General features: G+C 46.6%; 1 protein-coding gene across 8 annotated transcripts in view; it reads right to left on the bottom strand.

Moving 5' to 3' along the window:
• The window catches only part of CFAP57 (cilia and flagella associated protein 57), a 123232-nt gene that overhangs the window by 72600 nt on the left and 37264 nt on the right, over positions 1-13368 (bottom strand). For all 8 annotated transcript variants that reach the window (XR_006173197.2, XM_042845257.2, XM_008166679.4 and 5 more), the window contains 4 exons: positions 11531-11683; positions 10399-10538; positions 7781-7946; positions 7217-7330 (listed from right to left, as the gene is read on the bottom strand). Coding sequence is in view for 7 of the 8 variants with exons in the window: in XM_042845257.2 (XP_042701191.1) it covers positions 7217-7330; positions 7781-7946; positions 10399-10538; positions 11531-11683 (573 nt within the window). In the remaining variant the exon portion in view is untranslated. The remainder of the gene's footprint in view (positions 1-7216; positions 7331-7780; positions 7947-10398; positions 10539-11530; positions 11684-13368) is intronic.

Raw genomic sequence — 13368 nt, 5'->3', positions numbered from 1 at the left:
GGAAAAGCGTAGAGCAGCAGCCCTGTCCATGGGAGCAGGAAGGCATAGGAGAGAGAGCCCACGCTGTGCCCTCACAGCGAGAAAAACTGGTGGGACTTTCTGTTCTGCTTGGTCACGAACAGGTCCACCTGGGAAGACCCCCAGCTTTGGAAGATGAATCTGATGATTTATGGTGAAGGAACCCCTAGTGGTGAGAGGGAAAGGACCTGCTGAGGCGATCCACCAGTGCATTCTGGGCTCTGGGAAGATGTGATGCCTCAAGGTGGATGGAGTGCTTCGTGCAGAAATCTCATAGATGGATGGCCTCCTGACACAGGGTAGAGGATCAAGCTCCTCCCTGCTTGTTGATATAGAACATGGCCGCAGTATTGTCTGTCAGGACTTGCACCACCTTGCCAGAGATCTGGAGAAGGAACACTTGGCAGGCTAAGCAGACAACACTGAGTTCCCTGATGTTTATGTTCTTCCTGGTGTAGGCCAAGGCCTTTCTGCAATAAGAAGCAGCAGCATAGTAGGACAGCAGAAGCTATGACTTAAGAAGCAGGGAATAATGTCCCATCTAAACCACATCAAAACCATATAGTATTGGATTGTAAGAAGCATTTCTGCCCTAATAGCACCAACAGTGACAAAAAGGAAGAAAGACAAATCTTAAGATGTGCAAAGAGAACTTTGCAAGAAAACACTCTGTCTGGCAAAACCACTTACCAGCAGTTTTGGTTGAAAAGATACCATTGATTGCTTTTGTCTGTTTTTTAATTTGAAATACTTCCATTTGTTTCCATATACAGTAACTCCTCACTTAAGTCGTCCCGGTTAGCATTGTTTTGTTGTTACATTGCTGATCAATTACATGCTTGTTTAAAGTTGCGCAATGCCCGTTATTTGGCAGCCGCCTGCTTTGTCCACTGCTTGCAGGAAGAGCAGCCGGTTGGAGCTAGCTGGTGGGGGCTTGGAACCAGGATGGGCCAGTAGCCCCCTTCTCAGCTCCCCTAAGTTCCCTGTGCAGCAGCCCCCCAGCAGGCGATCAACTGCCAGGCAGTTCAGGTGTCCCTCCCCCATGGCCGTGTGCTGCTCCTGCCCTCTGCCTTGGAGCTGCTCCCAGGAGCCTCCTGCTTGCTGGCAGGGGAGCAGGGGGGGGAGAGGGATGCTGATGTCAGGGTGTCCCCCTCTCCCCGCTCCTTTACCTCATTCCACAGAGCAGGGGAGGACACGACAGGGCTCAGGATAGAGGAAGCTTGCTGGCAGTAGCTGCTGTCTCAACTTGCTGATCTACCTAAAAAGGCAGTGTACTTAGAGTGTACTTAGAGTGGGGTCTCTCTCTCTCTCACACACACACACACACACACACACACGGTGTGTGGCTCTGTCTCGCTCTGCTATGCTGTGTCTCCTCCCATAATTCATGCTGACTTGTAGAGTATGAGGCTACATTAACAACATGTTAACCCTTGAGGTCTCAGCCGAGTGCTAATTCATCATTTAGCAATAAGGCATTCCCTGGGAAATATCTCACCCTCTTCCACCCTCTGACTCCACCACCGCAACCAAGCTTCACAATCATCGTTGCTGTGTACCGTACTAAATTGTTTGTTTAAAACTTATACTGTGTGTGTATAAATAAAATATAGGCTCATCTGGCAAAAAAATTTCCCTGGAACCTAACCACCCCTTATTTACATTAATTCTTAAGGGGAAATTCGATTCGCTTAACATTGTTTCGCTTAAAGTAGCATTTTCCAGGAACGTAAGTACAACATAACTACTTACTGAATGGGGGAGGCAACGTAGTGACAGATAATGTGAAAAAAGGTGAAGTACTCAATGCTTTTTTTCCCTTGGTCTTCACAGACAAGGTCAGCTCCCAGACTGCTGCACTGGGCAACACAGTATGGGGAGGAGGTGAGCAGCCCTCAGTGGTGAAAGAACAGATTAAGGACTATTTAGAAAAGCTGGACATGTACAAATCCATGGGTCCAGATCTAATGCATCCAAGGGTGCTGGGGGAGTTGGCTGATGTGATTGCAGAGCCATTGGCTATTATCTTTGAAAATTTGTGGTGATCGGGGAAGGTCCCAGACGATTGGAAAAAATCAAACATAGTGCCCATATTTTAAAAAAAGAAGAAAGAGAACCCGGGGAACTACAGACCGGTCAGCCTCACTTCAGTCCCTGGCAAAAATCATGGAGCAGGTCCTCAAGGAATCCATTTTGAAGCACTTGGAGGAGAGGAAGGTGATCAGGAACAGTCACCATGGATTCACCAAGGGCAAGTCATGTCTGACCAACCTGATTGCCTTTTATGATGAGATAACTGGTTCTGTGGATATGGGGAAAGCGGTGGAAGTGATATATCTTGACTTTAGCAAAGCTTTTGATACGGTCTCCCACAGTATTCTTGCCAGTGAGTTGAAGTATGGATTGGATGAATGGACTATAAAGTGGATAGAAAGCTGGCTAGATTTTCAGGCTCAACGGGTAGTGATCAACAGCTCGATGTCTAGTTGGCAGCCGGTATCAAGCGGAGTGCCCCAGGGGTTGGTCCTGGAGCCGGTTTTGTTCAACATCTTTATTAATGATCTGGATGATGGGATGAATTGCACCCTCAGCAAGTTTGCAGATGACACTAAGCTGGGGGGAGAGGTAGATATGCTGGAGGGTAGGGATAGGGTCCAGAATGACCTAGACAAATTGGAGGATTGGGCCAAAAGAAATCTGATGAGGTTCAACAAGGACAAGTGCAGAATCCTGCACTTAGGAAGGAAGAATCCCATGCACCGCTATAGGCTGGGGATAGACTGTTCTGTAAGGAGCAGTTCTGCAGAAAAGGACCTGGGGATTACAGTGGATGAGAAGCTGGATATGAGTCAACAGTGTGCCCTTGTTGCTAATAAGGCCAACGGCATATTGGGCTGTATTAATAGGAGCATTGCCAGCAGACTGAGGGAAGTGAATATTCCCCTCTATTCGGCACTGGTGAGGCCACACCTGGAGTATTGTGTCCAGTTTTGGTCCCCCCGCTACAGAAGGGAAGTGGACAAATTGGAGGGAGTCCAGCAGAGGGCAACGAAAATGATTAGGGGGCTGGGGCACATGACTTACGAGGAGAGATTGAGGGAATTTGGGTTATTTAGTCTGCAGAAGAGAAGAGTGAGGGGGGATTTGATAGCAGCCTTCAACTACCTGAAGGGGGGTTCCAAAGAGGATGGAGCTAGGCTGTTCTCAGTGGTGGCAGATGACAGAACAAGAAGCAATGGTCTCAAATTGCAGTGCGGGAGGTCTAGGTTGGATATTAGGAAACACTATTTCACTAGGAGGATGGTGAAGCAATGGAATGGGTTACCTAGGGAGGTGGAGCAATCTCCATCCTTAGAGGTTTTTAAGGCCTGGCTTGACAAAGCCCTGGCTGGGATGATTTAATTGGTGTTTGTCCTGCTTTGAGCAGGGGATTGGACTAGATGACCTCCTGAGTTCTCTTCCAACACTAATATTCTATGATTCTAACATTAAGCGAGGAGTTACTATAGTTATCACTGTCTGTTTTTTAGCCCCGTCTACACTACGAGTTTAGGTCAAATTTAGCAGCGTTAGATCGATTTAACCCTGCATCCGTCCACACGATGAAGCCATTTTTGTCAACTTAAAGGGCTCTTAAAATTGATTTCTGTACTCTGCCCGATGAGGGGATTAGCGCTGAAATCGACCCTGCTGGGTCGAATTTGAGGTAGTGTGTACGCAATTCGATGGTATTGGCCTCCGGGAGCTATCTCAGAGTGCTCCATTGTGACCACTCTGGACAGCACTCTCAACTCAGACGCACTGGCCAGGTAGACAGGAAAAGCCCCGTGAATGTTTGAATTTCATTTCCTGTTTGGCTATCATGGTGAGCTGATCAGCACAGGTGACCATGCAGAGCTCATCAGCACAGGTGACCATGGAGTCCCAAAATTGCAAAAGAGCTCCAGCATGGACCGAACGGGAGATACTGCATCTGATCGCTGTATGGGGAGACGAATCCGTGCTATCCGAACTCAGTTCCAAAAGACGAAATGCCAGAATATTTGAAAAAATCTCCGAGGGCATGAAGGACAGAGGATATGACATGGACCCGCAGCAGTGCCGCGTGAAGCCTACCAAAGTACCAGAGAGGCAAAGAGCCGCTCCGGGTCAGAGCCCCAGACATGCCGCTTCTATGATGATCTGCATGCCATTCTAGGGGGTGCCCCAACAACTACCCCACCCCTGTGCTTCCCTCCTTCCTCACCCCTCCCGGGCTACCTTGGCAGTTATCCCCCCATTTGTGTGATGAATTAATGAAGAATGAATGAATTTGAAACAACAATGATTTTATTGCCTCTGCATGCGGAGATCAAAGGGGAGAGGGGAGGGCGGTTGGCTTACAGGGAAGTAAAGTGAACCAAGGGAGCGGGTTTTCATCAAGGAGAAACAAACAGAACTTTCACACCATAGCCTGGCCAATCATGAAACTGGTTTTCAAAGCTTCTCTGATGCACAGCGCACCCTGCTGTGCTCTTCTAACTGCCCTGGTGTCTGGCTGCGCGTAATCAGCAGCCAGGTGTTTTGACTCAACCTCCCACCCCACCATAAACGTCTCCCCAGATATTGTGGAGCACACAGCAAGCAATAATAACGATGGGAATATTAGTTTCGCTGAGGTCTAACCGAGTCAGTAAACTGCGCCAGCGAGCTTTTAAACATCCAAAGGCACATTCTACCACCATTATGCACTTGCTCAGCCTATAGTTGAACTGCTCCTTACTACTGTCCAGGCTTCATGAGCCATGGGAGCAAGGGGTAGGTGCGACCGCGAGGTGCTGCCGACTGGGAGAGCAGCCTGAGGCAGAAGCCTCCAGCTGGCATGATATTTCAGGCAGGACTGAATCTCCACTAGACGAAACTTAAAGAAGAGAATGACTTGGAGTCATTCCCATTTTTGTCCAGGCGCCCCTGACCAACCTCACCGCGGCCAGCCAGGAGCACCCATGTCTGCCCAGGCGCCCCCGACCAACCTAACCGAGGTCGGCCAGGAGCACTCACGGGACGACGGCTAGCAGTCGTATTGCACCATCTGCCGTCCACAAGGCAAGGCAAGGGGATGCTACTATGTAGGATTGCAGTACCACGTCTGCCAGCAGCACCCAGGAGACATACGGTGACAGTGAGCTGAGCGGACTCCATGCTTGCTGTGGTATGTGATCTGCACAGGTAACCCAGGAAAAAAGGCGATAAACGATTTTTTGCCATTGCTTTCACAGAGGGAGGGAGAGAGGGGGGCCTGATGACATATACCCAGAACATCCTGATATCAAGGATGGTACAAAAACATTCCCCAAGGATAACAGGGGAACACACTGACCCCTCCTAAAAGATAAGGTCAGGATGCAGTACGTAATAAAGATGTTTTAATCAAACCAACATGTACAAGGTGATGGGTGATAACTAGCCACGTCAGGGGGCAGTAACTATGTCAGAGTAGCAGTATGTAACTTGTTTGTATCAGGGTATAAAGATGTATCTCAGAGGGAGTGTCTTTGTCTAGCCTAGGGAGGAATGGAAAGTCCCATCTTTCACTGAGCTGGTCCATTGTTACGGGCATACATGTATTAGTGGTAATGTAGAGTCTGCGGGATACTCGTACCACAGGGCCATGTCAATAAGGCTGTGGGATGATTCCTTAAAATCCTATCTCCAGACCCAGGTTAGCTGCTATCTGCTTCAGAAGGTCCTGATGGGCCCTGAAGTCATCCTGCAGAAGAGATGTTACTCAGCCTCAAGACAGCCTCCTCTGGGGAGGAGGAGGAGGAAGCTTGCACCAGAGGAGGGGCTCCTTCCTCTTCCTCAATGACATTCATGGTAGCCACATTCTAAACGTCGGACCCAGAGTCAGAGTCCAGTGCCAGCAGGGAAGGGGTGGTAGCCCACTCTCAGAAATCAACAGGTATGATTGATGAGAAGGAGGACTAGGTACCAGGGGAAACCCCTCGGGTTCCAGTATGGACACTGCATAGGCTACTGAACCATTGGCCAGGTGCTGGCGGGGGAACCCGCACCGAGGTCTGGCAGCACTGGGTACTGGTGGTGGCCCTGAGGCTCAACATAGGGTTCCCGAGTGGCCCAATGCAAGTCGCACTCCGCTGCCTTCCCCATGCTTGTCCTTCTTCTGCACTGGTGAGTGCCCTCTGTTGGTGCACTGCTTTTTGTGCTTCTTCTTCAGCACTGGAGATGGTGAACAGTGCTAGGAAGAGCGTGGTGCTGGAGGAGCACTTCGCACCAAGGCCAAAGTGCTTGGTGCAGAATTGGTGCAGCTTGGCTCTGAGGCCAGTCTTAGACTGGCTTCCATTAGGATAGCCTTCAGTCTTATTTCTCTATCCTTTTTTGTGCAGGATCTAAAGTCCCGACAAATGTGGCACTTGTCCCTCATGTAGTTTCTCACAAGCACTTCAAACGGCTGGAGTGTGGGTCGCGCACAGGTTTGCCGCAGGAACCACAATGTTTGAAGCCTGGGGGACATGCCCAGCTGCTGGGGCGAAAAAAGTCCCTCGACGATAGGGACTATCTATTCACACTAACGCTAACTACAATATCTATATACACTAAAATTATACTTAAAACTAATAAACTATTAATCAGAATCCAAAAACCACTGGGAAGAAGCCTTGCTGAAGCAAGAGAGCTTGTTCCAGCAACAGTCACAGACAGTAAAAAGAAACTGAGAGGGTGAGTGGTTGGTGGCGCCCCTTATACCGGCACATAAGCACGCAGCACCAGAGGTGCTAGAGCCAGCCCGACGGATACCACTGAGGGAAAAATCTTTGGCAATGGTGCACATGGCGCGCACACACCTAACGTGGCATGGACAAGAAGAACCAATCTTTGAATGAAATTTTTGTAAAAATATCCATATTTTCCAGGTCATTAATAAATATTAAGCACTGGCTGTAGAACAGAACCTTGTGGCACCTGCTTCCAGCTTTCTGCCATGATGAAAATTTACCATTTATTTCTTTGTATCTCTGTTTCCTGACTGTTAGTCAATCTCTGATCCATTACAGTTCTTTACCTCTCCCCCATGACTAAGTAGTTTCCTTCATAGCCCCGATGAGAGACTTTTTGATATAGGCTTTTTGAAACTTCTAATGAATTATATCTACCAGTTCTCCTTTACCCACAGGTATGGTAGGCCTTGCACACTGACCTTCCCATTGTGTCCTTTCAGATTATTAACATTCTCAAAGCTGGTGGTGGAGTAAATATGAATCACGTTTCCATTAACTGCAGCAAAAAGATGACCCCCATTACTGAAGGTGCACTGGAGAGAGAGAGCGAGAGAACACACACAACTATTACTGAATGTATGATGGAAATACAGAAAAAAACCCACAACACCCAGTCTCTTACTGAAGTTGCAATACAGTCACCAGTGTTTGAAGGTCATGCAAGAAGAAACCTCCATGTATGGACATCATTTTTCATGATGCCCCCTCATCTCCTAGGACCCTCTTCTTAGCTACCCTATGGGTCTGATGCCCCTTTCTCCTGCAACTTCCACTTCCACAGTGCTTCTCACCTCTCTGGTGACTCCCAGGTCCCAAGCCCCCATTATGCCCTTTTTCATTCAGGATTCCCTCCTCAGATTCTCATATCTCAACATTCACACTATTGTTCTCCTCTCCGAACTCAACTTCCACATTGCTCCCCACCATGTCATTCACCCCACTTCCCAAGCTCCCCTGATCCCAGCTTCTATGTTGCTCCTCACCTCTCTGCACCCTCTCACAGTGAAGTCCTTAAAAGTACGGATGTCATCAATTAGCAGGTTCATAAGCCGTAGTTTGTCAGAAAACCCAACCAAAACGTAAAGGCCAGTGGGATGAAGAGAAACTGCATATGCTTCTTCCTGGTACTCCTTATACAAGTCCAAAGTGCTGCAAGAATCACCACAGTCAGTAACACAGCCCAAGTCACACACTTACAAACAGCCAGACAGATGTCTAGCCCTGCACTGAGAATTGCTGCAAGACCCCTTGTAGAGATTTAGGGTGATGTGAAACAATCAGCCATGCCACAGTCACACAGGTGATACAGTCAATGAACAGGAATTTGGGCACCTGTCTATGGGGAAAGGTAAGGCAGGTTTGCAGGAGCAGAGACTCACTTGTCCACTGTTACACAATGAGGGAGATGAACGCAGTTCTGGTTGGATATCACACAATAGAAATACATAGTCTGAGCTCCCCTGGCCATGTGAGACAATAAAATCAGTAGAATTGTTTAGTATTTCATATCCCTAGAATGCAGTGTCAGACACGTCCACTTTAATTATTGTACTGTGACGTGCTTAGAGAAAAATTCATCACGAGAATGTGTGTGTGTTTGTGTTTCGGGGGGTGCAAGCCGGGCGGGCACGGGCCCACGGCGGCCAAGCTGCGGCAGAGTGTCTCCGAGACGGAGCGGAGGCAAGCTGGTGGTGGGGTGGGGCGTGGAGTTCCGGCAGCTTTTTTTTTTTTTTGCGCAACCTTTTCTTTGAAAAGCTCCAGTAATCCCATGCCTTGGAACAAGGCCTTGAAATTTGGCAGTGTCAGGGCTGTGCCTTTTGCCATCCCAGTGGAAATTTGCCCAGATTTGGCCAAGTTCTAAGCCCCTGAAAAATCACAGTTTGTAGATGTTAAGACTTGCTAGAGCTTAACAGATAAAATTTCTGAAGATTCCATCCTCATTGAGCATACTCAAGTCTCTCTCAGCTCCTAGCACTGTCCAGACTACACATGCACCATCCCCACAGAGAAACTGTGCATACTCCATTTAGCCCAGGGCTACAGGGGTGAAGCCAGACTCCCTGTCATAGCTTCCACATGCATAGCTTCTTCACGCAGCACACAGTCAACTTGTGGAACTCCTTACCTGAGAAGGTTGTGAAGGCTAGGACTATAACAGCGTTTAAAAGAGAACTGGATAAATTCATGGTGGTTAAGTCCATTAATGGCTATTAGCCAGGATGGGTAAGGAATGGTGTCCCTAGCCTCTGTCTGTCAGAGGATGGAGATGGATGGCAGGAGAGCGATAACTTGATCATTGCCTGTTAGGTTCACTCCCTCTGGGGCACCTGGCATTGGCCACTGTCGGTAGACAGGATACTGGGCTAGATGGACCTTTGGTCTGACCCGGTACGGCCTTTCTTATATTCTTATCTTATGTTATATTACCATGCATCTTTGGCTACCTCTCTTGCACTCTGCCCACTAATCCATTTCCAACAGCACTATTTCAAATATTTCAGTTCTGTAGGCAGACTCAAACAGATGCCATTTTTAAAAAAAGACTGTCATAAAAGCATCTCCTTTCTTTCTGCCACCCAACCCCTCTTCCACACTGAGGAATTTCCCCAGCAGTAGCTCAGAGTCAGAACTTTAGGTGGGGCATTTGCCTTCACATTGAAAATACCCCTCAGGGCTGCCAGGCTGTTCAGAAAAGTCCTGGTACTAGAATGGGCACTATATCATTTGGGGCACAAAAGCAACTCCAGGAATGGACTCTTCTCTATACAGAAGAGCTAGTTTGTTAATTTAAACAGCTGTGGGTGAAACACATAACTGGAATGACAGTAAAGTTATTTTCTCATCTTCTGAATGGAGCAGTGCCCAAGGCACCCCAATGGTAGAATCTTTACTGAATTTCCCCTAAAATTACACTGATCTGAGGATTGCAGTCTTGTTGTAAGTAAGTATAAAGAAGTGTTGGTCTAATCAAAGGTATTACCTCACCCACCTTGCCTCACTGATCTCAGGTATAGTAAGAGCAATATTAAAATCCTGGCCCAGTGACAGATTTCAAGTCTTATATCTTGCAAGCCATCAGACTATAAATGGTTGCAATATCTCACTGGAGAGCTGGAAATCCCCGTTTCCGCAGCGTAAAGCATTTATTCCTAGCAGATTTGTTATACAGAATTATTTTTGATCATTTTAAAATGTTCTGAAATGTATTAGTTATTTTTCTCTCCCTTTGAGGCCTGAAGAGTTAGACAGACTCATGATGGTAACATACAGTAGCTTTTTGTGAGATGTACAAAAAACAGTCATTTTTTAAAAAACTAAAAAAGCTCTCTGAGCATTTCTAATATAATTTTTGGGAAATTTGTGGCATATGCAATACATGATGGCATGGTATGGTATCAAGGTCTCAGTGATGATTGGTACTTGTTTTGAATGTATTGCAAATCTATGCTGATCCCAAAATACTGCCAGTAAGGCCACTCTTATCCCACACCATACAGTGACACCACCAAAAACAGACATGCACATGCTAAGACATCTGTAGTTGTCCATTACAGGAGACTTGCAAAGACAGAAAGCAGTAAAAACAAAGATGGTTCTTTACTTTGTTTCATAGTTCCAGATGCGTACAGATCTGTCCAGGGAACATGTAGCAACGAGGGGTTTACGGATACAGATGTCCAGTCCAGTGATGGCAGCAGAATGTAATGGGAAATTCAGATACTCAAAGTGAGCTGGTTCCCCCTAGAGAAGTGTCACAAATAATTAAACACTCAGAAAAAAATCATATTGGCTTAGACTGATCAAGAGACAGTAACCAAAGGACAATGATAAACCTCAATGCATGGAATTGGGGAGAGGTATCTTGTGTGGTACTAGACTAAAAATGCACCAGAAATTTAAAATAGGGAATAATGGTGTTAGGTACAGTTCTATTTGGCATCTTTACTACTGATATGGAAGAGTGATGGGATTCAGACACAGTACGATATTGTGAAGATTTGTGCACATCAGCAAGAACAGAAAAATAATGCACAAGGGCCTAAAGAGACATGAGCAATAACAAAAATGAGAACTGACCTGGAAGATGGCAGTTAATACATATAAGGAAAAATAATCTGAAAAGCAGATACTGAATGGGAAGTAGGAACCTGGGAAGCAAATTAGATAGGAGTTTGCAGTGTGATATAGCTGGGGGCGGGAGGTGAGGAGAGAAGAAGTCAGTGAGGTTTTGGGCTGCATATACAACAGCATGCCATCATGGAACAGTCCCTGTCTGTACAGATGCTCTAGTATGACTCACCTGGAATAAGTATTTAATTCCATCTAGGCATTTATACAAGACAATGAGAGTTCTGTCCTTAATTAGCTTGTAAAAGTTCTTTAGTGCAGGAACTAGCTTCAACTGCATATTTGTGCCCAACACAATGGGATTCTGATTTTGACTAGGACTTCTATGTGCTACCATAATATGAATACTCTACTTCCAAATATAATAATAAGAAGACAGATTCTCAGCTTTAAGATTGTATTAAAGATTTTTGCATATTAAATTTATTAAACATATACACAGAGCACTTCTCTGCACTACAAGGATGGGATGGGATGGGTTCAGCATCTCACAGGTGGATTTTACAAAAACCTTCCACAGAAAGTGACACTGGAAACCAAGTGCCTTGCTTATATATTGCTTACTGAGTGTTGTGCTTAAGGAACGGTGATCAAATTGAACTTACCTTAATTATCTCAGTTGAGGACATGGTAAAGATGTAGAGCTGATTTTTACTTGTGCTAATGAGTAGCGTTTCCTCTGAGGGGCTAAAACACATGCACATAACATCCTGCTTGTCTGACTGATTTGGGTCACTGCTGCGCTGGTCCTGGGGAATCTACACAGCAAACCAGTCCCATTAGACTATTTCAAATCTCAGTACTCCACATAGCACCCACACTTGCAATGTAATTCTGCTTTGGTAGGGATATGCTTAGAAATCAATTGACTCTAAAGAAGTAGGTGCCTTACCTACACAAAGACAGCAATGCAGACAAGGTGACCCAGGTGGAATTTTCCATCTTTAATGGCTATAATTTAGGAACACATTTTCAACATTTGTCTTAATATATGTATCACATATAAAAAATGGCAACAAAAGAACACTAAGCAAAGTCAAGCACTCAAGTTAGGAAATGGCAGAATTACGGTTGTCCATGAAAGAACGGTTCCTTACCTTACAGTACTTGTGCTTCTTTGAGATGCGTTTTCCACAGGGACTCCAGTCCTAGTGATCATGTGTCCCATGTGCATAGATCCTTTTGGCCAGCAGTGACCATTGGGGCTGCACCTCTGCTCTAGTTCTCCTAGTGCTCCCCTACCCAAGGGTATAAAGAGCAGAGTGGGCACAACCACCTCCTTCACCACTACAGAATACAAGAAGGGTAGGACTCTGTAGTAGGGGGAAAGAAGGCAGGTCATGGAATCCATGCGGACAATATATCTCAAAGAATCACAGTTACTGTAAGGTAAGTAACCATTTCTTCTTCGAATGATTGTCCACATGGATTCCACTCTTGGTGACGTACAAGCAGTCATCAGTTTGCTTGAAGGTGGTGTGATGCTAGCAGGCCAGGTGCCAGCTCTTGCCAAGACTGCAGGCATTAGCTAAGAAAAAACAGTTACTCATCTTCTTGTAACTGTTGTTCTTCGAGATGTGTTGTTCATGTCAATTCCAAACAGGTGTGTGTGCGCATGCACGGCAGCTGGAAGATTTTTCCCCTAGCAATATCCATCGATCCCCCATGGCGCGCAATATAGGGCCCTACTGACCCGTCACCCCCTTAGTTCCTTCTTGCTGGCTACCCCAATAGAGGAGTGGGTGGGTGGATATTGGAATGGACATGAACAACACATCTCAAAGAGCAGTTACGAGACGGTGAGTAACCATTTTTTCTCATTCGAGTGTTTGTTCATCTCAATTCCAGTCAGGTGACTCCCAAGCCTAAATTCAGGAGGCGGGGTCAGAACTGTCTACTGACTGGAGCACTGCTCTGCCAAAGGCCGCATCGTCTCTGGCCTGCTGGGTAATTGCGTAATGTGCGGTGAAAGTAAGTATGGAGGACCATGTCGCCGCTCTGCATATTTCCTGGGTCGGAACTTGCGCTGGGAACGCTGCTGAAGAAGCCTGCGCCCTAGTGGAGTGCGCTGTGAGCAGAGGGGCAGGCACCTCTGCCAGGTTATAGCATTCATGGATGCAGGACATGATCCACGAGGAAATTCGTTGGGAGGAGACTGGAAGACCCTTGATCCTGTCTGCCACGGCCATAAACAGTTGAATGGACTTCCTAAATGGTTTTGTTCTTTCACTGTAAAGTGCTAGTGCTCTGCGGACATCCAATGAGTGGAGCCTCTGCTCCCTGCTGTTTGAGTGCGGCTTAGGAAAGAACAGTAGGATGAAGATGTCCTGGTTGATGTGAAACTGGGAGACAACCTTCGGGAGGAAAGCTGGCTGTGGCCTGAGCTGAACCTTGTCCTTATAGAACACAGTGTAAGGGGGCTCTGATGTTCGGGCCTTGAGCT

Source organism: Chrysemys picta, chromosome 8 (genome assembly GCF_011386835.1).
Source record: "Chrysemys picta bellii isolate R12L10 chromosome 8, ASM1138683v2, whole genome shotgun sequence".
Taxonomy (NCBI): Eukaryota; Metazoa; Chordata; order Testudines; family Emydidae; genus Chrysemys; species Chrysemys picta.
Note: the sequence above shows the minus strand (reverse complement) of the source record. Positions and strands in the feature narration are given on the sequence as shown.